At 39.3% G+C, this 25,824-nt stretch overlaps 1 protein-coding gene across 4 annotated transcripts in view; it reads left to right on the top strand.

Annotated features, from left to right (window-relative positions):
• Window positions 1-25,824, top strand: part of LOC126259336 (3-ketoacyl-CoA thiolase, mitochondrial-like) — a 96,673-nt gene that overhangs the window by 40,609 nt on the left and 30,240 nt on the right. Inside the window, exons 6-8 of one of the 4 annotated variants that reach the window (XR_007546501.1) lie at window positions 4,277-4,477; window positions 4,642-4,796; window positions 12,423-12,697. The exons of 1 other annotated variant lie outside the window; for it this stretch is intronic. Coding sequence is in view for 1 of the 3 variants with exons in the window: in XM_049956042.1 (XP_049811999.1) it covers window positions 4,277-4,477; window positions 4,642-4,796; window positions 12,423-12,507 (441 nt within the window). In the remaining 2 variants the exon portion in view is untranslated. Of the gene's footprint in view, window positions 1-4,276; window positions 4,478-4,641; window positions 4,797-12,422; window positions 14,788-25,824 lie in introns of those variants that run through there. 2 more of the 4 variants (XR_007546502.1, XM_049956042.1) reach the window with 2 other exon arrangements.

Raw genomic sequence — 25,824 nt, forward strand, 5'->3', positions numbered from 1 at the left:
TCGCAACTAAGAGTCGCAAGTAGCAGCTAAAAAGCGCGGTTAACAGTGCCATCTGTGGGTCAACAGTGCCATCTGTGTCTGCAAAAACACAAGGATTATTAAACAATTTTTGCTGTCATTAATTACTAGAAGTATAATTGACAGAGTAGATTGCTAATATTTGCTATAATGAATATCACATTTGCAAGAACGATCTCACTGAAGTAATTAAGTCCATCGAAACGCTTAGAAACTAACCTATCGTCTGACGAAAACGGTCTAAAGATGCAGTGGCAATTTCTTCAGATCTGTTGACAATGATATTTTCAGTTATCACTTTACTGAGTGACTGAAATGTAGTTCAGGTACCTGTGAACATAACAATATGTTAGAATTCATTTTCTAAATACGAACTATTACGGTACTGTACGGCTACTTACATATTAATTACACTATTAATATTTTCACAGTTGTTTCTTTAATACAAAATTAAAGCCAACGGAAGAAAAAACGTAAAACATACTTGCCAATGACAGGTTTGTTGCGATGCAATTTTCCGTGTTGACAGATGTAACTTTTTCATACAGTAGTAAGTCGCAGAAATCGCAGAAGTAGCAGGAGTCACAGAAATCGCAGAAGTAGCAGAAGTCACAGAAATCGCAGAAGTAGCAGAAATCGCAGAAGTAGCAGAAGTCACAGAAGTAGCAGAAATCGCGGAAGTAGCAGAAATCGCAGAAATAGCAGTGGCAGAGGGATACACGACCTATGATCCTTAACTGCGACTCTTAACTGCGACAAATCGCAGTTAAGAATAGCAGATACTGAAAAGTAGCATTCACAGAAATCACTGATATCGGAAAATCGCAGTTTAGCCCATCACTATAGGAAAGGTAGTTACTTTGTTTTATTCATTGAATAGAATACCGTATTTACTCGAATCTAAGCCGCACTTTTTTTCCTGTTTTTGTAATCCAAAAAACCACCTGCGGCTTAGAATCGAGTGCAAAGCAAGCGGAAGTTCTGAAAAATGTTGATAGGTGCCGCCACAACTAACTTCTCCAGTCGAATATATATAGTGCTACACAAGCGTGCTTTGTGGGCACAAAGATAAATACTGGCGCCAAAACCTCTGCATCAGTAAATAAATTTTAAAAAAAGGTAGAAGACGAGCTTTTTTTTTCTCCGCCCCGAGTTTCGACCACTGCATTTTCATACATTATCCAACGAAGTAAATACAAATTCCGTATTGTTCATCTTCGAATGTAGCAGAATTTCAATGTACTACGAAAATCCGACTGGCAAGACAGTTAGGGATATTTGTCAATATGGCCAACTCTACGTTCCGAGTTTTTTCCTACCTGTGAGAAGAGATGGTTGCTAATAGGAACCTGATGAAATGTGAATCACATGCAGTATTCTCTTCACCATAAGAATAATACGAATATAAACATTTTACCATGTATTCTTTCGTATTTGCTGCTATCTCATTTAAATCCTGTCTGCGTAATAAACTACGAAACTAGAGTGAGACAACAGCAAACGCGGAAGAATATACGTATCGTGTCATGTTTATATTCGTATTATTCTTCTGCCTAATAGTGATACAGTCAGAAATGAAGCACGGCAACTGACAAGATTTTAAATGTAAGATGACTAATTTCTGTGCAGAATTTGATGTACTAAAGAAGCGGTCGCAAAGATTTTCAAACGGAGGAAAATTTTCGCAAAACTCTCGTTCAGAACATGTTCTATCATACGCATGTTCTATCATACGCATTTGGTTCTTGTTGATCATTATCAAAGAAAGTAGCAGTGTAAGTAACAACAAATATCAGTCTCTTGCCATTGTTTCGCTAATGAGACGATTACTCTTTTTTTTTTAAGCGGCGGTAGCGCGCACGAAAGCAAGTCATGCCGCGAGCGGCGACAGGCCGTAAACACGCACTATCAAAATGCGACAAACAATGCATTACACAGTACAGTAATGCATTTTCAGCTTAGAGTGACGTAAACACCTATAACAAAGAAAACGGCACTTATCAGATCAAAGCAAAATAAGCAATCGATTCAAACCAGACGAAGCACGTGAAAAAGGAAGGGTACCCGTATAAATACGGACGGAGCGCCTGACGCATAGCAATGGCTACCTGGTAAAGCTTAACTGCTAAGCTTACGACTCGAACCAAATTACTGTAGCTGTATCGTCTTTCATTCGACCTAAATTGTGTCTCATATTACAATTAGACGAACTTTGTTTCGATTTGGAGGTGCGGCCTTAAACTTTTCTCTCCCCTTGAATTTCGAGTCTCAAATTTCAGGTGCGGCTTAGATTCGGGAAATTTTTTTTTTCCTTTATTTCGAGTCTCATTTTTCAGGTGCGGCTTAGATTCGAGTGCGGCTTAGATTCGAGTAAATACGGTAACTGAATTAGGATCAAAATTTATAAACTGATGTCTGTCCACACTAAGTAATAATTCACACTAAGTAATAATTCAGAGGAAAAGCTAGCAAAAGTTGATTTCATTTGGGAAATGTTGCAATGACACACCAGCATACAGCTCTTTGGTAAAGTTCTGTAGCTGATCACCAGAAGGCTGTGTCCATCAAGAACCACGCTATCCTACTGGCATTCGGCATGTGCTTTACGTCCAGTGATCTTGTTTTAGGGTTTCTTAGATTGATTTAGAAAAATATTAAGATAGTTGTTTTCAAAACCATTCTGACAGTTCCTACCTCTGATGTGAAGCTGACTTACAGAAAAAAGTCACATTAGCAACAGACAAAGCAGACAGATGGTTTAATGAAAACAGACTCATTGTGAATGGCAAAAAAACAATGTGGATCAACTTCATACATATTACAAATAAAATAAAAACTAACCTTACAGTAGAACTGGGTAAGTGTAAGATTGAACAAGCATCATACACTAAATTCTTGGGAGTATGGTTTGATGAACACTTAAGATGGGAAAAGCATGTAATATCATTGAACAAAAAATTAAGTCAAACATGTTATATACTTAGAATGCTTAAAAGCTCATGTAAAGTTAACAGAGTTATGTGATTATTTCTCATTCATGCACAGTTTATTAAGATATGGTGTACAGGTTTGGGGGAACAACAGTCTAACAAAACATTCATTTAGACTACAAAAGAAGGCAGTCAGAATAATAAAAGGTATAAGATATAGAGACTCTTGTAGGCATGTGTTCAAAGAATTAAAAATCATGACACTACCATCGTTATATATATATATGAAAGCATATGTTTCTTAAAAGAACACGAGGAATTTTCTACATTAAACAGAGAATTTCACAACTACAAAACAAGGAATAGGAATGATTTCCACACAGAAATTCATAAAACAGCTATATATCACAAAAGTGTACTATACCAACCCAAAATCCTCTACAGTGCTCTCCCCAAAGAACTAAAAATAATACCAAAACTGCACATATTTAAAAGAGAATTTAAAAACATGTTATTGAGCAGTAGTTTTTACAGTACTGAAGAGTTTATGAATCATTGACAATAAAAGCGCAGTTAATATTTCCCTGACATAATGAATATGTGTAATTGCTCACATTTAAATACTTACTGTTTCTATGAAAGTGTGAAACAGTGTTAATATAAGAATGGAAATAATCTTTGATGTGAGAATCACTAGCTTTTTTTTTTTTTTTTTTTTTTGTATGTTGTTATCCTACTTGTATATTTTTATGTTAATGTTCTTATAGTTCTATTAAAATTGTAATGTCTAAGTGACAAGTAAATTCAATTATAAATTTTCATGTAATGTATTTTAAATTCTAATGTTTATTGACAAGTCCTATGTCATTTTGATGATGTACTACAAGGACTCTAATAAATTGAATTGAATTGAATCTAATCTGAGGTTGTTTGCCATTTGTAATGACTTTATCATAAATGAAACATTAAACACTAGTCTCCCCTTCTTCTTTTTTGTAGTATCAGGTGAAATCCAACATTAACAAAAGATAACAAAAATACTATATATGTTTCAAATTTTTCACTGTTTTCAATATTTATCTACAAAGATTTAATGAATGAATAAACAGTAATTTATTTTTATGCCTGACCTAAATGTATGGGCCTCTTCTCATAAATTTACTTTATGTGATACTCCTGGTGCAGAAGCAACTCTGAAATATACAAGAGAACACAGTCATCATCAAGTGTTACTGATCTTCTTGTTTCTCTGTTACTTGTTGATTTAAATATATATTTTATTAAGATGATACTTATATTTTTATTAACTTTCCTATATCTATTAACAGGGTATATGTGATGGTGCTGGAGCTGTGATAATTGCCAGTGAAGAAGCTTGCAAGGAATACAATTACCAACCTCTTGCCCGCCTAGTTGGTTACTCTGTTGCTGGAGTTGATCCCAGCATAATGGGTATTGGTCCTGCACCTGCAATACAAAATCTGTTGAAGGTTTCCGGAAAATCTTTAGCGGATATTGACCTGGTTGATGTGAGTAGATTTCGAGGGAAAAATGTTAACTATGTTCTTTGTATCAAATTATTGCATATAACCTGTGCACTGTCTCTACCAAGTAATAATTACATGCACTTTCAAACCATCAAACTGCCTATTTACTTAACTACAGAAAAATAACTGTTCTTACTGACTTACAGATCAATGAAGCATTTGGTGCCCAGGTAATGGCCTGCCAGGAAGAACTGAAACTAGATATTGAGAAACTTAATGTCAACGGAGGTGCTATTGCTCTAGGTCATCCACTTGCAGCATCAGGGGCTAGAATCACCACACATATTGTACATGAGCTCAGGTAAACATTTTGATGAATATTCAGATTAGCTGTAAATTATCTTTAATTAAGGATATAATTATAAATTGTGGAAAAATCGAAATTTTTTTATGACTTTATTAAATTCTATAGTCTTTCCTTTTACATTGATATATACATTACAAGGTTTCAAATGAAAAATGACCTATATATACCAAATTTTAATGTTATGGTCACATATGCCGCCACGCCCTCTTTATTTCTGTTACAGAAACCAGTATTATTTCGAAAAGAACTGTGAACATTCTGTTTCCAGCAATTATAGTATGATACATTGTATATGTTGATGACAGTGCAGGTTTCTAGTGGCTATAAATGATTATCTTTGCTAATATTTACTTTTGTTTCGCTGAACCAGTTTGTTCACATGTTAGTGAATGTTTGTTGTCCAAGTGCTGCATATATTTGTGGAAGTACATATCCTTTAGTGTGCAATAAATACGAACTATGACACACATCAAGAAATTAAATAAAAGGAAATTCTATGGTAACCAGTTTACAAACAAAGCAAGCCACACTGTTGAAAGTAACGTATGTATCAGTTCTTCAGGGAAGAAACTCCCACATGGATGCCTCCTGGTGATTCAAATTTTTGTGTTAACAATGACGCTGTTTCTGGTGATTTGTTGTTGTTGATGTGAGCATCTTAACTTCTTTGATAAAGGAATTGGCGAAATGTAAACAATGTGATGCTGTAGGCTGCCTGGAAATAACTGAACAACAAAGTAGCACGGAGAGTTTAGAATCAAAATTAGTTGTTTTGTGTAGATTCTACAATAAATCTACCCCGAAAATGACTTCAAACATTGTGCATAATGCATACGATGTGAACTTGAAGTTAGTGTACGCAATGGGTGCAATAGGAAAAGTAAAAAAGGCTGCTCAAACGTTTTGTGGTTTGATGGACCTTCCTCTTCCTCCCAGTAGGTTCAGCAAGTACATAAACATACTTTTAGGTGCCTTGACGGTTGTGTCTAAAGCATCTATGAAACGTGCAGTAGAAGAAACTGTAAATATTAATGGAACCAGGGAAATTCCTATTGCACTCGATGGGACACGGCAACGTCGAGGACAAAATTCCTTGAATGGTGTTGTAAGTGCTACTTCTCTGGAGACTGGAGAAGTTGTTGATGTTGAGTGCTTATCTAAGTACTGCCACACCTGTCTTGGTAACAGTGAAGGACATATTGAACATCAGTGTTCTAAGAATTATGATTGTTACAGTGGAGGAGCTCTAAAAATTTTTCAGAGGTCGGTGCCCATTTATAACGTTAGATATACTAAGTACCTAGGCGATGGGGACTCTAAAGCTTTCAATAAAATTAATGAGTTCAATGTTTGTGGTGTCTTGTATTTTATTGAGAAAAAAAACTTATTTATTCTCAATAAGGATCAGGTGCTGACAAAAAGCAGTGAGTTTGGTTTTCAAATACTTAGATTTATTTTTGAATCTGGAGGCACTGTTTACGCAAGAAGTCCTTGACCAAAGAGCTTCTAAAAAAACCTAAGAGTAAAAGTGCTAGTGTTGTGAGTCAAAATAAAAAAACATAGGTAAACAAAACATTATGCTCATATGTGATGTTGATTAATAATTTAACACAAAACTTCTTTTTAAAAACGTTAATAAAAAGAATTTACTTTAACACTTTTCCATGTTAAGTAGAAATCAATAAACAAGCAAACCCACAAAACAAAACAAAACTTACTTTTACAACAGTACCATTTGATTACACTATATCTTCATATGTGTCTTCAGTAGAGCTTTGGTCATGATGTCCACTACCGGCTCTCCACATGGGATTTGATGAACCGTAATTCTTCCTTCAAAAAGTTTTTCACGATTAAAGAAATGCTTAATGGCTATATGTTTGGTTCGGCGATGAAATTCTGGATTCTCTACTAACATCACTACTGCTGAATCGTCAATTCAAAGAACTGGAATTACAGATAGTCTTGTTGTTTCTCTGATTTTTTGACGGGTTAATCAAATAATCTCCTTGAGAGTTTCAACTAGTTCAGCTTCAGTTGTAGATGTTGCTACCATGGTTTGTCGCTGACTTAGCAATGACATCGCCCCTCTAGTGTAGTTGATGACTACTCCAGATGTTGATCTGCCTGTTTTTGAGCAGCCTTAACAATCTACATCACTGTAGCATTCCAGAGTTGTGCTCTTTCCTCTTGATTTGTATGTGATTCAATATTCAGTCGTTCCTGATACATAACCAAAAACCCTTTTTACATTTAATAACTCTTCTTTGGTGTGATTCTTGAGAGATCTTGAGAGAACACTTACACTGAAGGCTAGGTCTGGTCTTGTGCAAACCATCAGATACATTAATGCTCCAACTGCTTCTCTATATGGAAAAGACTGTTCTACCGTAGCATCTTTCCCTGACTGTGAAACATCTATAACTTTCAACACTGGGGTAGAAACTGCTTTACACTCTGAAAAATTGAAACATTTTAAAGTTTGTTGTGCATAAGCCTTCTGGTGAATCTTCATACAGCAATCGTTGCCATGTTCAATCTGCAGACCTAAATAACAATTTGCAGGTGCCGTTGTGATCTTAAACTCCTTTTGTAATTGTTGAAAGAAAATGCTCAAATCATTTGTGTCAGTGGCAGATATCAACCTGCTGTCGACACACAAAATTACCAGAACTTCTTTGCCATTTTTATTTTGAATGTACAAGCATGGATCTGCTTGGCTTACTCTGAAATCTAGACTGACCACAAATTCTCTGAATCGTTTGTTCCAGCAACTTAGTGTTTGTTTTAAACCCCGCAGACTTTTCTCCAACCTGCAAATTGTGTTCGTACCATCTTCATAACCTATTGGTTGTGCCATATAACAGATTTCCTTAAGTTTTCCATACAGGAAGGCCGTTGACACATCAAACTGTCCGAGATACATTCTTTTAGTTGCAGCAACACTCAGAATAGACCGAATCGTTGTCATTTTTGCAACTGGACTCAAAATTTTGACTGCAATTTACATCTTCTTGTTGACTGAAACCCTTGGTAACCAGTTGAGCCTTAAATTTTTTCGATCTGACCCTCTTCATTTGTTTTCAGTCGAAACACCACTTATATGGTATTGCCTTGGCACTCTTCGATAAGTCTTCAAACTCCCAGGTTTCATTTTCGATCAGAGATTCCATTTCTCTGTCCATTGCTTCCTTCCATATGATGCTCTCTTCATGTCTAAGTGCATCCTCATTGGTTTCAGGGACCTCAGTTGGGACAAAGAAATCTTCTGTTATCATTGCATAATCAATTGAGGTATTTTGGTCTCTTTTATGATGAACGATCTCTTAACTTCACTCCTATTTCCTCTTTGCAAGTTTCCAGAATGTCATCATCAGATTCTGTGTCTGATCTGGTTTCATGATCCAAACTATCTTCTGAGTGTGTATTTTCCTCCCTCGCTGATTGATTTTTAATATAATCTGGACCTGCAATGGTCTTTTCAACATCTTGAAATGGTAGTGTAACTTGTTCAGCACAGCATCCTGGTTTTTCTTCAAATTGCACATCTCTGGGCAGCACAATTGGATTACTTTCTTTTATCCAAATCCTGAAGAGTTCATCACCATCATAACCAATGAGAAGTCTTTTCACAGTTTTCTTGTCCATTTTCCTTCGTTTTTCACTTGGAATGTGTGCATAACATGTTGAGCCAATATTCCCACAACTCATAAGGACTGACACCTTCTACAGATGACTACCCTGTCCTATTAAAGATGTAAATTGCTGTGTTAACCAGTTCTGCCCATATCTGTTCTGGATAAGTGACATCTGGATTTGAATACTTAAGTGTCCAGGCCATCTCAACAACTGTCCTATTAGACAGCTCACAAATACCGTTTTGCTCAGGAGTATACCAACTGAATTTAAGATGGATCTAACCTCTTTGTTATCAAACTCCTTGCCATTGTCACTTAGCATCTCTTTAACAGAGTACCCTAATGCCTTTGTACATGGGAGAAAATCTTCGAGAATTATACTCAACTCTGATTTTTCTGCAGCAAAATAACCATAGCGAAACTTGATGTAATTGTCTTTGAACAAAACGAGGTAACATTTCTTCTGGAATTACTCATGAAAAGGTCCACACACATCAGCTGACATCAACTCAGCAGGCCTTGTTGACTTTTCTCTAATTCCAAATGGTAGACGATGCGCTTTCCCAAATTTGCATGGTTGCCTCTTCCTTTAACGTCAATGCTAAAATCCTTTTTGAGTCTTGTTTTAACATGACGCTTGCCTTGATGACCCCATCTCTCATGATACAGTTAAAGTACATAAACTCTATCTACCACTGAAAGATTCACAGTTGCACCCTTCTCTGGCACTAAGGGCTTAGTTTCTGCTTTATATAAAGTGCCACCAACTTTACGATTTCCACACAGTCGCACTCAACCACCAATAGTCAAATAGCAATATGTAGTAATTGACTGAAATATACTATTTTTGTTACGATCTTGGTCAGCTAAAACAGAAATACGGTTTTTGGAAATTTTTGGTACATACCAGACATCATTCATGGTCAGGTCTTCACATGTGCTGCCAACTTTTGACAAAATCCGAAGTGATCCTATTCCCTTTGCTTCTAGAGACTCCTATCCAGCGGCCTTTGTACAGCAGGGATTGTTGAATACTTCAAAGCTGACAAAATTATCAGGACTATTTGTCGTATGTTTTTTTGCACCATTGTCAGTCCACCAATTGTATACATCCACTTCTAATGAACAAGCCTCGCCACAAATAGTAAACAATGCTACATTCGTTAAAGACAGTTTTGTCCATGTTTTTCTGCACAGTTGTATTTTTAGATGGTCTTCCATCAGCAATCCTCTTCTTACAATATTTGATCCAGTGGCCCAGTTGTTTGCAATAGTTACATTTCCCTTTAACTTCGAATTTGTTAGTTTTTATTTTATTTTGTACACCTGATTTGACTACTAATGCCTCTTGTTCGATTTTGTCGCTACTATCTGTGAAATTTCTTTCAAACATGCACAATTGTTCCTTTAATCCAGCAAACGTTTTCTTATCATCTTTCGTTAAAACACCCAACTCGATGTAAAGGAATCGGACTTGCAGGTAGAATATGTAAAACTTTACATACCAATATCAGATCAGGTAGCACAGATTCTCCCTTTGCTTAAGCCCGTTGTGTGGAGATGTCTTCTCCCTGAGTCCAATAAAATGCGAAGTAATCTGAAAAAATCTTGAACAGCTGGTCCTCTGATGATGCTTCGAAACTTTGCTTCAATGCCTCCCATGCTTCATGAGCCGTTTCTTTGTCCATGATGTTCTTATACACAGTGTCTGTAATTGCATCGACTTGGCATAACTGTTCGCTTTACGATAAAAATCTGTCTTGTCTTTATGATCCTTTATTGCTGCATCATTAGCATCTTCAGACAGTGGCTCAGGTTTTACAGACTTGTCATCAATTACGTCTAAAGCTCCTTCAAAATAATCAATTAGCTGTAATTTTCAAAAATGATTGCCTATCGAAGTCGCGGGGTCCAAAAGATAAATGTCGACCGTGCGATCTTAAATCGATTACGCGCCTCTGGTGGCGGCGTTATGAGTGTGCTTACAGTGGTCACTACAGCAATGACAAAAGAAGACTGTTACAAAAATACGTGTAATTACAAAGGGGATGACTTACCTCACGCATCGTCGGTGTTGTCGTCATGTGAAAGTCCATGTGATGTGTACGCTACGGGAACAATTGCCTTTTTGCCATTAATTCGCGGAGGTATGTAACTTAGAGCAATAAGGGTACGACGGAAAACAGATAAAACAGACTATCACAAACAATTGATCGTTTTAGGATCGCACGTTCGATATTTATCGTTTGGACCCCGCGATTTCGATAGGCAATCATTCTTGGAAATTACCCAATTAGCTCTCGTATTTTTCTCTTCCACGTTGGCTAATCAGTTTCACTATTCAACGGCTTGATATGTTTTACCAGATCCTTTTCAACCCTAAAACTAAAAACACACACTCAAATACCAGTTAAAAGAAAACTGTGTCTGTCACTTTTTGCACACGTTTTCATACACGTAACTGGGACCCATAACCTATTGTATTTTGTTGAGAAAAAAAACTTATTTATTCTCAATAAAGATCAGGTGCTGACAAAAAGCGGCGAGTTTGGTTTTCAACTACTTAGATTTATTTATGAATCTGGAGGCACTGTTTACACAAGAAGTCACTTGACCAAGGAGCTTCTAAAAACACTTAAGAGTAAAAGTGCGAGTGTTGTGTTTCAAAATAAAAAAAAACAGAGCTAAACAAAACATTACGCTCATATATGATTAATAATTTAACACAACACTTCTTTTTAAATATGTTAATAAAAAGAATTAATTTACATGGCGATACCGTGGTAACAAAACTGGAGTGTTGTGGACATGTGCAAAAGAGGATGGGTGCAAAACATGGTCATATCTTGGTAACAAAACTGGAGTGTTGTGGACATGTGCAAAAGAGGATGGGTGCTAGATTGAGGAAGCTACGTACAGAAATGAAAGGGAAGTTGCTATCTGATGGAAAATCTCTCTCCGGCCGAGGCAGTATTTTCTAAGAACTACTTGACAAATGTACTTGCAGAAGAGCATGTTATATGCACAAAATCACATGAGTTATTAAAGATTTGTTCCTACTAGAATGTATATTGTGGTGTCCTGTGACCAGTTCAGAGCAGCATAAAATTTTATTTTACTTAAGGATGAGCTCATAATACACTTTTTAGGTCAAAATTAAGATGTTTCCAACTTCATTTTCATCATCATGTAATGTCCCACAAGATTCTGTGAATTGACCTTTGGTTTTACTAGCTTATGTGAATGCTCAGTACTATGTTATTTAAGTCCACACTTTACACAGGTGACACTAGCGTTGCTACAGCTGTTAGAGACTCTAAAATATTCGATTCAAAAGCTGAAGAATATCCCAGGTTGTTCAGTAAATGCTACAGAATAAATGGATAAAAAATTTAATCTATGTGACAATCACTGTTATGATATCTTGACTAAACTCCTCTGCTTTTCTTTCGATTAAAAAAAAAAGCCATATTAACTACCTCAACTTCGCTAATTCAAGTTCCGTATTTACCAAGTAAACTTGAACGAGTTCTTATGGAATCTCTGCTATGCCTTTTCTTACACCCAACTCACTTATGCTGTGGTTATCAGACTATTTCTCTGAAGAGGAAAGAAGTTTTAATTGATGTAAGAACGCACTGGGGAGCATCTGAGGAGTATGATGAGACTTGCAAATTTAGTTTTAAAACACTGAAAATATTCATATCCACTCTCACTTGTTTCATGCACAAGAACGAAAACCAGCAGAATAATACACTGCAGCAAACATTTATATTTAATTATTGTTACATGTGTTTTTATAGGACCCATCTGTTTTAATTTATATTAATATCATTGTAATTTATATTAATATATATAGTAAAAATTTCTGTATTACCCTTAAAATTTATTGTTATAAGTACATGTGTATAAGTGATGCCAATGACTACATGAAAGTGTTTAATAAATAAACAGTCCTAAGCAATCCAACCTTTCTTTTCAGGAGGAGGAAAGCAAAATATGGAATTGGATCTGCTTGCATTGGTGGTGGCCAAGGAATTGCTCTCTTGATTGAAAGCATACACTAATGAATGTTTTTTTATGAGAAGACTGACTTGTTAATTCATAATAATAATAATTAACTTCCTAATCCCAATTTTGTGTTAAAATTCCACTTTGCACATCCAGTATTACTTCATTTTATGCTTTTATACTAAGAAATAAACTACTATGTTATCATCTTTACTACACCTTCTTAAGTTCCAATGTGAAAAAAGTGTACATTTGTTGAGGAATATAATTCTCAAAATTTTATTTAAATGTTGTAGAGAGAACTTTAACAGTTATTCTGGATATACACTGCTGTCATATGTGTGGTTATTTCTTATTAAGAGAAAACTTTCTTGCTGCTGTAAGGTATATGCTCTGTACTAATGGAATATACAAGTATTCTTGTTACTATAATAAACTATTCACCATAAAGCCAGTTACAAAAATGTGCTCTAAATTAAAAAAGACAAGTAATTTTCAGTACAACTCCCATTATGACACTTAAATTCAGAAATTTCTTATGTGTTGTTCCTTAAGCATAGCTTCATTCAGTGTTGAGTTACATCACATTTTTTACAGAACAATTCAAATGTTAGTGATAACACATAAAGGCTACAATATGTTCTCAACGTATTGTCCAGTACATTTGAAGTTTGTTATTATCTGACTTACACACTCCTCATGGTCTTTAACCAACACATGTATCAGAATGCAAGAACAAGAATCAACAGTCTGTTCCATAAGATGTGCAATGTTTCTGATTTTCACTGGATACACAATTTCCTGCATAGAAATCTAATGGACTTAAATACAGAGAAAATGGCTGCCACTCCAATGGACCTCCATGACCTATCCATCTCCGGAGAAACTGGTATCCATGAATGCCCAGACAACTAGTCCATAATGAGGTGGTGTACCATCATGCTAGAAGAAAGTTGGAAATGTCTCATCGTCAGACAACAAAGACAGCTGGACATCTTTAACAACTGCAAATAATAGGCTGCTGTTGGTGTATCCTATATGGAGAAGGGGCCAACAATATGAGAACATGATTTCCCAAACAAAACCATCAATTTTGATGTGCCAACTACCTTTGACAGTTTCATCCAGCAAGGGTTTACATCTGGTCAGTATCTGTGATTCTGTTTTTCACTTCTCCATTCACGTAGAAATTAGCATCATTTGTAAACAGCATATCATATGGGGAAATGATGATTTCATCCAGCTTGCATGCCACCCATTCTGCAAACTTCACCCAGTGATCTGGAGATTTGGTGAGATTTGCATTTGCATTTCGCAATGGTGCCATTTATGTGTGATCAAAATTTTCACTGCTGACGTATGACTGACCTAAGTTCCTGGTATGCAGTAAACATTGTGCTCTGGACCCTTACCGAACAATTCCAGTGTAGCAGTTCTTGTTTCATCCATATCATTAGCCATGTAGCTTTTGATTTCTTTGTGACAGAGCAATTTTCATGGAATTTCACAAGCAGTTTCAACATCACATTGTCATTAACATATAGTCTACCTGGGTGGTGTTGGCTAAAACCCTCTGCAGGACAGTCCCAATGCGTTAGGTTGTATTAATGCTATCAGTTTTCACGTCATTTGTAAGAAAGAAGCCTCAGTCATCAGTCAAGAACGAACAAAATCATGCTCATTTGAAAGACACCATTGTTTTTCCTGTATAATTCTCTATCTGTTTGATATGCCACATGACATACTTTCCATTTCAAAATTTTTGTCCCAGACAGTGGCTTCCAAAATGGCCAACATGTTGGTAATATAGCCACACAGGTTTCACTCCCCCCTCCTCCTCTCCCATGTCCATCTCATACTATGGTACTTATGGCTGCGCCGGCCGCGGTGGTCTAGCTTGAACTTATGGCTGCCACCTTGGCTATATCATCTCACTACAGGCTTTCCCAACCTCCCATTCCATATTACTTGAGATTAAATTCCTGTTGTCCACATGTTTTGTGTTATGGGGAAGAGTGGGGACATATTGTGCACGTAAGCCATTTTTTTAATACTTCTTATTTTATGAACTGAACTGGAATGGTGAAATCTTATTTTGTCAAGTATTCGATTGCCTATATGTTTATGGTTCCATATTTGGTACATTGAATCTGTTTACATTTCTACAGGTATTACCGCAAGGGGTGATGTAATACCATGCAGTGTAAGGCATAGTACAATATAGCACATAAAATGGCAAAAGCTCTGTAAAAATAAAACAACTGAAAAATGTATTTACAATTCAAAAATGTAAATTTCAGAACTTATTAAAGTTTCAACAAAGAGCAAAAAAACAACAGTCCTTTTACTGGTGAAATAACATTGTAACACGATGGACTCAACATGTCACATTTAATGCTTATTTGAAAGGTAGTAGTCACAAACACACTTTTTAGCAGTGTCACATCCACTACATTCTGAATAAACCAATCCACTACAAATCACACATCGAAACCACAGCTCCCTGTTTTTCCCAAACTCTCCACAGAGTAGGCAGGTGGAATCGTTGTCCGTAAATGTAATGTTTATTCTAACAGGAGTTTCTCTGAAATGGTCAGTGTCATCCATCTCATAGCCACTACAGAGTTTGTACAATGGTGGGTCTAAGTCATCATCTAGTAAGGACTCAAGAGAAATGTTCCGACATTTCATTATGCCGGATTGCTGAGGTCTTATTTTTTAAGTGAACTTTCTGAACTTACTTTTTCTCTGAGGCTTTAACTTGTCTTTTTTTAAAGATAATTCACCTTGTTTTCATTCTTTCTTAATTTTGCGTTTCACTCTCTGCACCTTTTTCTAAACTAACTTTGTTAGGACTCAAAGTGAAAACTGAGGAATGCTGATGTGTGGCACTTTTCTTCAATTTAAGAGGGCCTGGTAATGGAGGAATATCTTTCAATTGTAGGCCTGCTACAGGCTGAACTTGTAATTCTTTGCCCACATCATTGAGGACACCAGCTGCTGCCTCGGAAGAACAAACCACAACTCTCTCATTACTTTCATCATTTTTAGCGGTGCCATCCTCAACAGCTAGTGATCTGAAAACTGTCTCTTCTTCTGGGTGCAAAAGCATGAAGTCACTAAAGTTGGTAGGATCTAGAAGGAAAATTCCTGTATTGCTGAAAATCCTCATGAAGGCTTTGCTAAAGACAGGACAAATATCAAAGGGTGTTATTTTCTGGTGGGTGCTAAACTTCATAAAAGTATCTATCACATTCATGATTAAATGAAGCCGTCAAGCTGCGGAAAAACGCCACATACAAAGGTTGGAACCTGTGAGAGTAGTGAGGTGGTAGTTTTACCATTACTATTCTATTGTCCTTGCAAAAGTTGTAGGCTTCTAGGGACACATGTCTAAAATCAAAAGTCTGTATGATTCTTAGACACTTGGCAAAGTTAACAAAATGCTTCAGCTACTTTGGACGAGATCCTCGGTCATCCAACCATTCTTGATACATTCATATATTGAATTTGGTGGCCCCCCTCTTGTAGGTCAGGAGTCATCCCGAACTGAGGAAAAATAAACATAAGAGGCATATATGCCCCATTGGCACTAATGAACAACAAGCTTGCTTAGCTCCTTCGAGTGCTAAAATTTTTTCTGGCTTTTGAAATGTTGATATTCCCATTTTAACAAAATTGTAAATTCTAGAGGCATCAAATTTATGACGTTAGTTACATCAGTGAAGTTCGAGAAAAAAGTTTGACGTCATTTGTATTAAAAGTTGAGACTGGTGGCTTCAGGTTTTCGAAACCTGCCTGACGGATTTTTTTTATAAGAAAACCAGTGAGCCAATCCTTTCCATCTATTTTGGATGATTTATTAAAATTATGCTGAATTTTATTTGCCTCAGCATATTTATACATTAATCTTCTCAACTCCACTGAAGATATACCATAAAAGTCTTTGCTAACAAAAGCACAGTTTTTGCTATGTAATCTTTCCGTTCATTAGAAAATGTGTGTTTTCTTCCTAAGCTTACTTTAGAACAGTCTGCAGTTTTTAACCTATCTCAGAAGGTATTCCATACAGCCTTTTTGCTCCTCTCCATGGCTTTTCATTTTCCATAAAATCGTGGACTGCACAGTTTATTTCATTTTCCATCCACCCTTTTCCCCCTTTCAGTCGTTCTGATACTACTGTTACGTGTTCTTCACCACTTGCTAGCAGCAGACACAGTGGCTGCACCAAAGACTGGAACGGTGTGGAGTTTTACAATTATTTATTGAACTTTCTTTACAATTTCTCCCTTGTCGTCGCTGCCCAGCCCTGCGCATCCCTCCGCCTGGTTGCTGTGTGCAACGCCTTGGTCGCTGGCGTTCCTGTGTTTTGCCATTCTCCACTGCGTGAAGCAACACTTACTACATGTGGCCGCAACACTGCCTCCTCCTAAAAATTAAATTCGACCCTGAATTTACCCTACCCCTTGCCCGTGAAAACAACCCATGATGGACAAATGGAAACTGACTCCGTTAGACATCTACTGAATCCTAAACTCGACATAGTAGCATGAGTATACCCCTCCTTAGAAATTAATAAAACCTCCTGTGTCCTGAACTGTATGCCCTTCCCCATGCCCTCCCATCTGACCGGATAAGGATGCACTGTGTAACAGTGATACTGTCTCCCCACACTAGTTACTGGAAATCCAATCTCTATATAAATCTTAACGAGATCCGTTGTTACCTTAATCCTAGACATATGATAAAAAAGTGAAATACTCGCTTCTAATTATCGGCACTACTTGCTTTACCCCCTCTGGAAACTCTCCCTCTGCCTGCTTCAGACTCCGTCTGAATTTTTCTGGTGACATCAACGTCACACTCACCTGCCCATGCAATGCGTGATGTACTGCCTCTTGCAATTCATCCATCCTCACTCGTGCATCACCAATGCTGTTAACTAGTTCCCGCAGCAATTTAGCCATTTCCAGCTTCCTCTCCACTATATCCAATCGCGTTTGTACCTGTTCCAGATCCGTATTCAATAATTTCTGTGTTTGTTCTAGATACGCTCGTAACCCTGTAACCATCCCACGAACCACGCGTGTCACATTCAACAACTCTGTACCTAATCCCCGTCTTTCTGTTGTGTGTATATCCACTAACTTCCCTATGCTTTCCTCCCTGCCATGAATAACTGTTAAAGAATTGTTCAAACCCTCAATATCGTTTCTATCTGCTGTTCCAAAAACTGTTTGCAGCAACTTCCCACCTGCATTCAACCAATCCCTCTTTACTCTCTTTCTCCTCCCTGGAATAATGCTCACGACTTGGCGCAGTTGTTCCCTTATTTCTTACATGGCCTATCCAAAGCCTTGTACTCTTCTTGCACGTCCCGTAATATTCCATTCTTAGATCCAACCGTTTACACACTCGATACCACCTTCTGTAGCTGCTGCTTCTCGTTCCTTACCTGCAGGATGTTGAGTGCCAGCCGAATCGTCCACTCGTGACTTGTGAGGACCACATCCGGTTGTTTCCCGAACAACACCCCACTTCGCAATGGCGTATCCTGTACCTGGCCAGCTTGTGTCAGCTGCCAGAGGACTACGCCTCATACTATCGACTTGTACTCCATCCTGCGTCACCTACAGAATGGAGAGAGAAGGAAAATGCTCCCATCACTACCCCTTAATACCAATAAAATAACCCTAGTCTGTACACACATGATAATTACTGCTAACTACACATCCCTCGTATGCAATTTATACTTAATACCCGGTTTACTGACTGCTTCTGGCGCTTCTTTTCGCTTTCTGCCAGAAGGAGAAGTACATATACACGGATCTACTACCCTCTGGAACGGCTTAACTCTACTAACGTGAAGCACTGTTGTCTTGGTAGGCAATTGTGATTTTACATTGACAGGTGATGTCATTTCCACTACCTGGTATGGTCTCTGGAACTTGTTTGTGAACTTCTTGGTTCACCCTTTTGGAACATACGGATTAACATGTAGCACCCATTGGCCTACTCTGTACTGTGGCAACTTCCTCGTTGTACCTCCCATCAGTTCTTGTCTTTCCAACGCTTTCGTGTTACCTCGTCTAACTCTCCGCCATACTTCCTTAATGGTTTTCGCAAACTGCGTTACATGCTCGCCCTCCGCTCCCAGCATTGGACGAAGCATGTCAAAAGGTGATGGCATCTTCCGCCCATCTTTCGTACGGCGACAATACTGTCGACGTGTTGACTATTTACATAGTGACTCAACATCTTAGCGATCGTGCGATGCACTCTCTCTGTTCGTCCGTTTGCTTGCATATGGAATGGACTAGTGCATAGTTTCTTTACCTTCAGTAACTTACACAGTTGCTTCATCAGATCAGACGTGAAATTAGTACCTTGATCCGAGATTAAGTACTGAGGTATCCTATACCTGAGTAACCAATTATTAACTAAAGCTTGTGCCCCCATACCTGCTTTCTGATCTGATAATGCGACCATGTCTAAATACCTAGAAAAGTGGTCAATCACTATTAACACATACTTATTCCCCGCTGCACTCCTATTAAATGGGCCTAATACATCAACTCCGATTTGTTGGAAAGGTCTGTCTGCCTCTGGTAATCTTTGAAGCTGAATCTTCTGATGGCTCAAGTCCGCACACTGTGCGCATTGCACACAATTCCTGACGTACTCGTCCACGTCTTGACGTCGTGTCCTCCACCAAAACTTCTCCGCTATCCGCCTATCTGTAGCTCTTCTCCCGCCATGTCCTGAAAGAAAATGGTCATACGCCTGTTGCAAAACTTCAGATCTTAACGCTGCTGGTACGACGACGCGAAGGCCGCATTTCATCGACCTGCAAAGTAACCCGTGCTGTAGTAGGAACTGCGGTTGCTTTCTGAACAATTGGCAATCACTATCCACGGCTTGTGCCCTTTTTCACTCACCTTCAGTCACCACTGTTACTTCTAATACTGCCACTTTCCTGCTCAATGCGTCAGCATTGGCATGTTTCACACCTGGCTTGTGTATTACCTCATAATCGAACTCACTGAGTTTCAGCGCCCATATCACTAGCCTACTCGCTGGGTCTTTCAGACCTAATAACCATTTCAGAGCTGAATGATCCGTCACAACCTTAAACCTTCTACCGTACAGATAACATCGAAAGTACGAAATCCCGTATATTACCGCTAACAATTCCTTCTCCGTCGTGGAGTAATTTTGTTCCGCCTTGTTAAGTTGACGAGACGCGAACGCAATCGGATGTTCTTTGTCATCAATTTCTTGCCCAAGTACAACCCCAGGAGTGTGATTAGACGCGTCACATTGTAGTATAAACTTCTTTGAAAAGTCTGGAAACTTCAAAACTGGATCTGATGTCAGTATCCGTTTCAACTCTTGAAATGCTTTCTCGGATTCTGACATCCACTGGAAGGTAACACCTTTTCTTAACAACTTAGAAAGTGCCCCGCTATTTCTGCGAACCCCTGTACGAATTTTCGATAATAGCTCGCAAGACCAATATACGACTGCAGTTGTTTAACCGTTTGCGGAACCGGAAAATCTCGTACTGCAGAAGTGACAAGGATCTGTCCGTACCCCGTCCTGACTGATAACATGCCCGAGATAATTTGCTTGTGCTTGCACAGAATGGCTGCCAGATGTCAACTTCAGCTCTGGAGGTCGGCCTGAGTTCGGTCGGCACCATGGCTGACTAACTACAGCGAGAACTTCCAGCAGGACCAGCCGCAGCGCGGTCTTGGTCACAGGCGCCGCTGGGGACTGACGCTCGGACTTCACGGCAACCTGGCCCCATGGCACATGGTCCGTCCATGACGGGACCTCGTGGACATAAGGACTGACGACTTTCCAGCCGCCGGTGCAGCAGGCGTCGGCAGCTGACCTCACGGCGACACGGCTAGCGGCGACGAGTTCATCTCAACCACAGGGCACCCTGGCTTCAGCAGAGCACTGGTGGCCTGAGGCTCCCGAGTGCGATCGGTGGCGCGCGTTGCCTGCATTGTCGGAGAATCTACACAGCAGCAGCCAGGCGGAGGGATCCGCAGGGCTGGGCAGCGACGACGAGGGAGAAATTGTAAAGAAAGTTCAATAAATAATTAACAAATAATTGTAAACTCCACGCCGACTCAGTCTTTGGCACAGCCACTATGTCTGCTGCTAACAAGTGGTGTAGAAGACGTAACAATTGGTGTCAGGCACACCCAGGCCACGACTTTGACTAGCACCGTGCAGAGCAACTGAGAAACACCGAACAGGGTGAGTCCAGCAACTGCCTTCTCTCTATGTTTTCTGTGTAGCTAGACATGTCGAGGGTAACGTTCAGGGATGTGAGAGTGTCATTTGAAAGGCCTAGCAGCCCTGTAGACTTATTGTAGTTTCGTGGGAATGATAGTCGCGTTAACTTAGTACCATCTAAATGTGTAGTGTGTGGATTAACAGGTCACGTCGCTCCTTGCAATACATTTGTACCAAGCACTTGTGATGTGTGTGGCTTCTATGGCCATGTAATGGGGCAATGTGGTAAGTCTAGATAGCTTGCCATTAGACGTGCTAGGAATTAACTTGCTTCTGGGTAATACAATTTTATTTTTGTGAGATGAGGTATACCACACGGAAAATGCCAGAGACACGTGCAACTGGGACAAATGACGCCGTAGTCGCATTGACACAGCAAGTTAAGAAACTTATTGAATAAAATATGTTGCAAAAGCAGCACATGCAGAGGATGGAGCAACAATTGTTGCAAAATACTCAATCAGGCTTGGGAAGCGATAGTGTAGAATGCGAGGGTACTGTCTTTTCCGGTGTGGCAGATTGTTCAGCGGCTAATTTGATACCTTCCTTCTCTGGTCGGATGAAATGTGTTTGCAAATGGCGAGGTTACGGTTAGTAGGTGACCCAAAGACTTATGTGGCATACCACAAAGGGTTTAAGGATGCTACTACGTTCACAGAGTTGGCTGAGGGATTGTTGCAAAGGTTTAGGAAACGAAACAGAGACCAGATTTTCGCGGTTCTAGGCGCGCAGTCCGGAACCGTGCGACTGCTACGGTCGCAGGTTCGAATCCTGCCTCGGGCATGTATGTGTGTGATGTCCTTAGGTTAGTTAGGTTTAAGTAGTTCTAAGTTCTAGGGGACTAATGACCACAGCAGTTGAGTCCCATAGTGCTCAGAGCCATTTTTAGACCAGATTTTTTATAGAAAAAATTGGGGAGGATGATACAAAAAACGGGTGAAACGGTAGAAGAATTTTCAGACAGAATTAGGAGAACGAATGCGCACACGTATGAGTTAACGCAAAATGTGAGTGCAAATGAAGTTCTATTGAAAGAAGCAGAGAATAGAGCTTTAGACGCATTTTTGCGAGGGGTCTCGCCGGATTTTTCACGCCGGATACGAATGGAAAATCCAAGTGACTTAGCAGCAGCATTGCGCGTAGCTACACATTTGCAGGAAGTGGATAGCGCCACTAGAACTCGCAATGACAAGAAAATTTTTTCGCCTTCCAAAGAGTGTTACCATTGTGGGAAGCAAGGTAATTTTAAGGGACAATGTAGGGAACCGCAGTGTTTCAATTGTCAGAAAATAGGGCATAAGGCACGACAGCGTAAAGCCAAGAAACGGGTTAATGATACAGCAGGTAAAAAACTGTTAAACGAAAAAGGGAGACTTCCTGCCGCCGGGAGGCATTCCCAGTAAAAAGAGCTACTCAGAGAGTGCACGAAGAGGCGAATTGTAATTTGATAGTTTGGATAAAAGATAAGTGGCGAAGAGTTTTAGTGGATACTGGAGCGCATATATCAGTTGTCAGTGGGACCTCGTGGGCAAGAAAGAATTGGAAGCTCCGAGTTACAGATTGCGTGCAGTAGGTGATAAAAAATTTGATGCATTAGGGACAGCACAGCTCAAGTTAAAGATAGGGAACGTGTAGTTCCGGGAGCAAATGGAGGTGTTGTCAACTGTGGAACAGGGATTTTCAGCGATACTTGGGTTGGACTTTCTGATTAAACATCACGCCAAAATTGACCTTTCGCAACATACGCTGGAACTCGATGGGAACTTGTTCTCAATGGGTACAGCCATTGCAAATGTTTCAGAGTCGCAAGGTGCACTGATAGCTAAGGTGATGCCAACTAAACTGCATACAAGTGCATTAAAGGTGATTTAGTGAGACAATGTACGAACAGGTACAGGGAAGTTGATCTGGGTACTAGTGAATGTCGATGTGCCACAGCAGGGGTTATTATTGGTAGAGCCACTACCGAGTAATGAGGTTTTAGACGAAAAACATTGCTTTATTCGTAGGAGTGTATCTCGGGTAACGGGCATAAACGGGCATTTTATGGTTCCAGTGCGTTTAGATAACTTTGGGCGGAATGATGTCGATCTGCCGAAGGGATTAGTAATAGCCACAGTACAGTTAATGGATGAAGAGGACATCGATAGTTCGAGGCTAGAATATGGTGTAAAGCAAACCGTTAGCACGTCTGCACTTTGTGACAAGGTAAATCATTTGAGAGGAAATGATCGTTCGGGTATGGACGCATTATTACTAAAATATAACGCATTATTTGAAGCACAGAGTACGTTACCTGCTACACCGATAACACAGCATTGTATTCCGACAGGGAATCACGCTCCGGTGTATCGTAAGCCATACAGACTACCGAAACAATTACAAACAGTAGGAGAGCAACAACTAGAAGATGGGATAATCCTGCACAGTAATAGTCCTTGGTGTAGTAGCGTGGTCCTAGTTCCGAAGAAGACACCGGACGGGTCGAAAAAATTTCGCTTTTGTTGCGATTACAGACATTTGAATGAACAGACAGTGGCGGCGTATATCCGATTCTGAATATCACAGAAACGTTAGACAACCTAGGGCAGTGTAAATTTTTCCTACTATGGATTTGCAAAGCGGTTATCACCAGACTGATGTATGTCCGGAGGACAGGCCAAAAACAGCATTTACGACGCATTGTGCTCACTTCGAGTATAAAAGAATGATGTTTGGACTAAAACACGCTCCAGCAACATTTCGGAGGTTGTTGGATGGAGTCTTTCGCGGGTTGAAACCGAAAAAATGCATGGTGTATCTGGATTACATTATAGTTTTTTCAAGAGATATAGAGCAGCATGTGGAACGGTTAGAGAAGTTGTTTAAAAGATTAGAGGCAGCACGGCTAATATTAAGTTTGGACAAATGCCATTCTGTGCAAGCACAAGTAAATTATCTCTGTATATTTATACAGACTTCGGGAATCGTCACCTACGAAGATGGAACAAATGGACACGGACCACGTCTGTCCTCAGATCCGAACTGCTTCCTAATGGCTTCTGTCTCTTGCTGCCAGCGCTCCATTATTTATATCTGGAAGGAGGACGTTTTTTCCCTCAGTGGTAGCTTTTTGTTATTACTCCCGCAGTATATTGCAGCGTAACTTAGTGTGCTGGCCTCACTTCCCCTTACTCAGCACTCTCCAGGATTCGCTCGGTGCTCGGTCTGTGTGCGTCCTTGCATCAGTCTGTTGGTAGACTGCTGCTGTCAGCAAGGCTGTCTGTGCCTGCCTACTTCGCAATGCCTTGGTCGCCGGCATGCCTCTGTTTTGCCATTCTCCACTGCGTGAAGCAATGCTTACTACATGTGGCTGCAACACATAATTCTGATGACATATTTCATGGGTGACCAATGACTAATTAAATGACAGAGAGCCCCACACCATATGCAGTAATGATTTACTGAAGGTGTCAATGGTCATACAAGATACGGTGGCCGAAGTGCAGTGACCAATTTTCGTCCAAAGAGCTGGGTGAGTTCATTCGTTTGTTCAGAAGGTGAGGCTGACAAGGGTTTGCCACCTTTCGGCCTACTTGCATGCACTGCAGTCTTTATTAAACGATTTTACAGGAACTATTCGGTAGGAAAATTTCAATTTTGCTTTACTTATAGATTTTTTGTCACGTTCATTATGATGTGCGCATCATTTCGTTAATGGTCATAGTTATTGTGATATTTACGTAGAAATAAGACACTACGCGAAATTCGAAAAAGTTTGCCATGAAAAATAGGGGTCAGTAAGATTTAGCGTTTGGTTCACATTATGTAATAAGTTGCTGTGTATGAACTTTAGCTAACATATCAAACTTTTCTTTAGACTTCGGTGGAGGCCTCAGTGAGTCACCAATCTCGAGAAAATTGATCTCATGTAGCACGCTCATTTGCAATCGCGCTGTGCCAGCGGTAAAACATGGTGAAATAGGCACATCATTTTTCGTATTTCATAAACGAACTGAGATATCAAAAAGAGGTTTTGGCAAATGATAGCACGCAAAGAGCAGAGCATTTTGCCATATTTTTATTATGCAAAACTTAATTATCTACTATGTTACACCACTGACTATAGACTTTCTTAATGAAGGAATTTAATTTTATAGGGTCATCGATAGCTAGTGAAATGAGAAATGCTTTGGGCTTGGGAACAACATACATAAGTGAAGTCATTACACGTTTATTTTGTACTGAGAATGTGCGTTTCATAAGATGCTGACCTTACTTTTCCTCAGTTCCTCGCTTAATAAACTTAATAAATCTCTGTTTCAGAATTCTCTCGCAATTGAACCTGCACAACTTGTTAGTGCGGTGACACTGTGTTAACTCCACTGAGTTTTGGCAAAAGAAGCAAATTTTAAGATGGCAACAAGAGAAATGTGTAGTTTTCACTCAAAATTCTCCACTTGTGACTCTTCTATGAAAGTTACAAATGGATAATAATCCAGGCGAAAATAAGTCGCTGCATTTTCGATGGAATTCTCTTTAAATACTAACTAAGGATGAGGTGACAGACCGTTTTGAATGGTCACCAAGCAAGTGTGGGCGTTGAGGGGCTCTGCATAATATTCAGCAAAAATGTGAGTTTAGGCTCCAGTTCAGAACGGCACTTCCCCACCAGCGCTTCACATTTCCCCTACAGCGCTCTGAGCGACGCCTCTCCACACACTTCCACAGCTGAATGTTCATGTAACGGCCTTGGCATTTTGCGTGCACTGTAACTACAAATTACTGTAAGCATTTGCATTTATTACACTTTCCACAACGCTTTTCAGAGGATTATACCACCATCATCAAGTTGTTTTATGTCAATAAGTAAGATGTGGATGTATTGTCACTTGGATAATCTGTGTTGCTGTGTGGCAGCAGTAGAGAAATCACTATTTTAGAACAAATCTCAAAGCTATGTGGATGTTTTGATTGCACAGGTAAACAGTATTATAAATGTCTTTACTCTCTGTGGGTGGATAAATTTGATCTTACTATTAAAATAGTTTCTTGTCATCTGCTGCCAGACTGTGCCACAGTCT

Source organism: Schistocerca nitens, chromosome 5, assembly GCF_023898315.1.
Source record: "Schistocerca nitens isolate TAMUIC-IGC-003100 chromosome 5, iqSchNite1.1, whole genome shotgun sequence".
NCBI lineage: Eukaryota > Metazoa > Arthropoda > Insecta > Orthoptera > Acrididae > Schistocerca > Schistocerca nitens.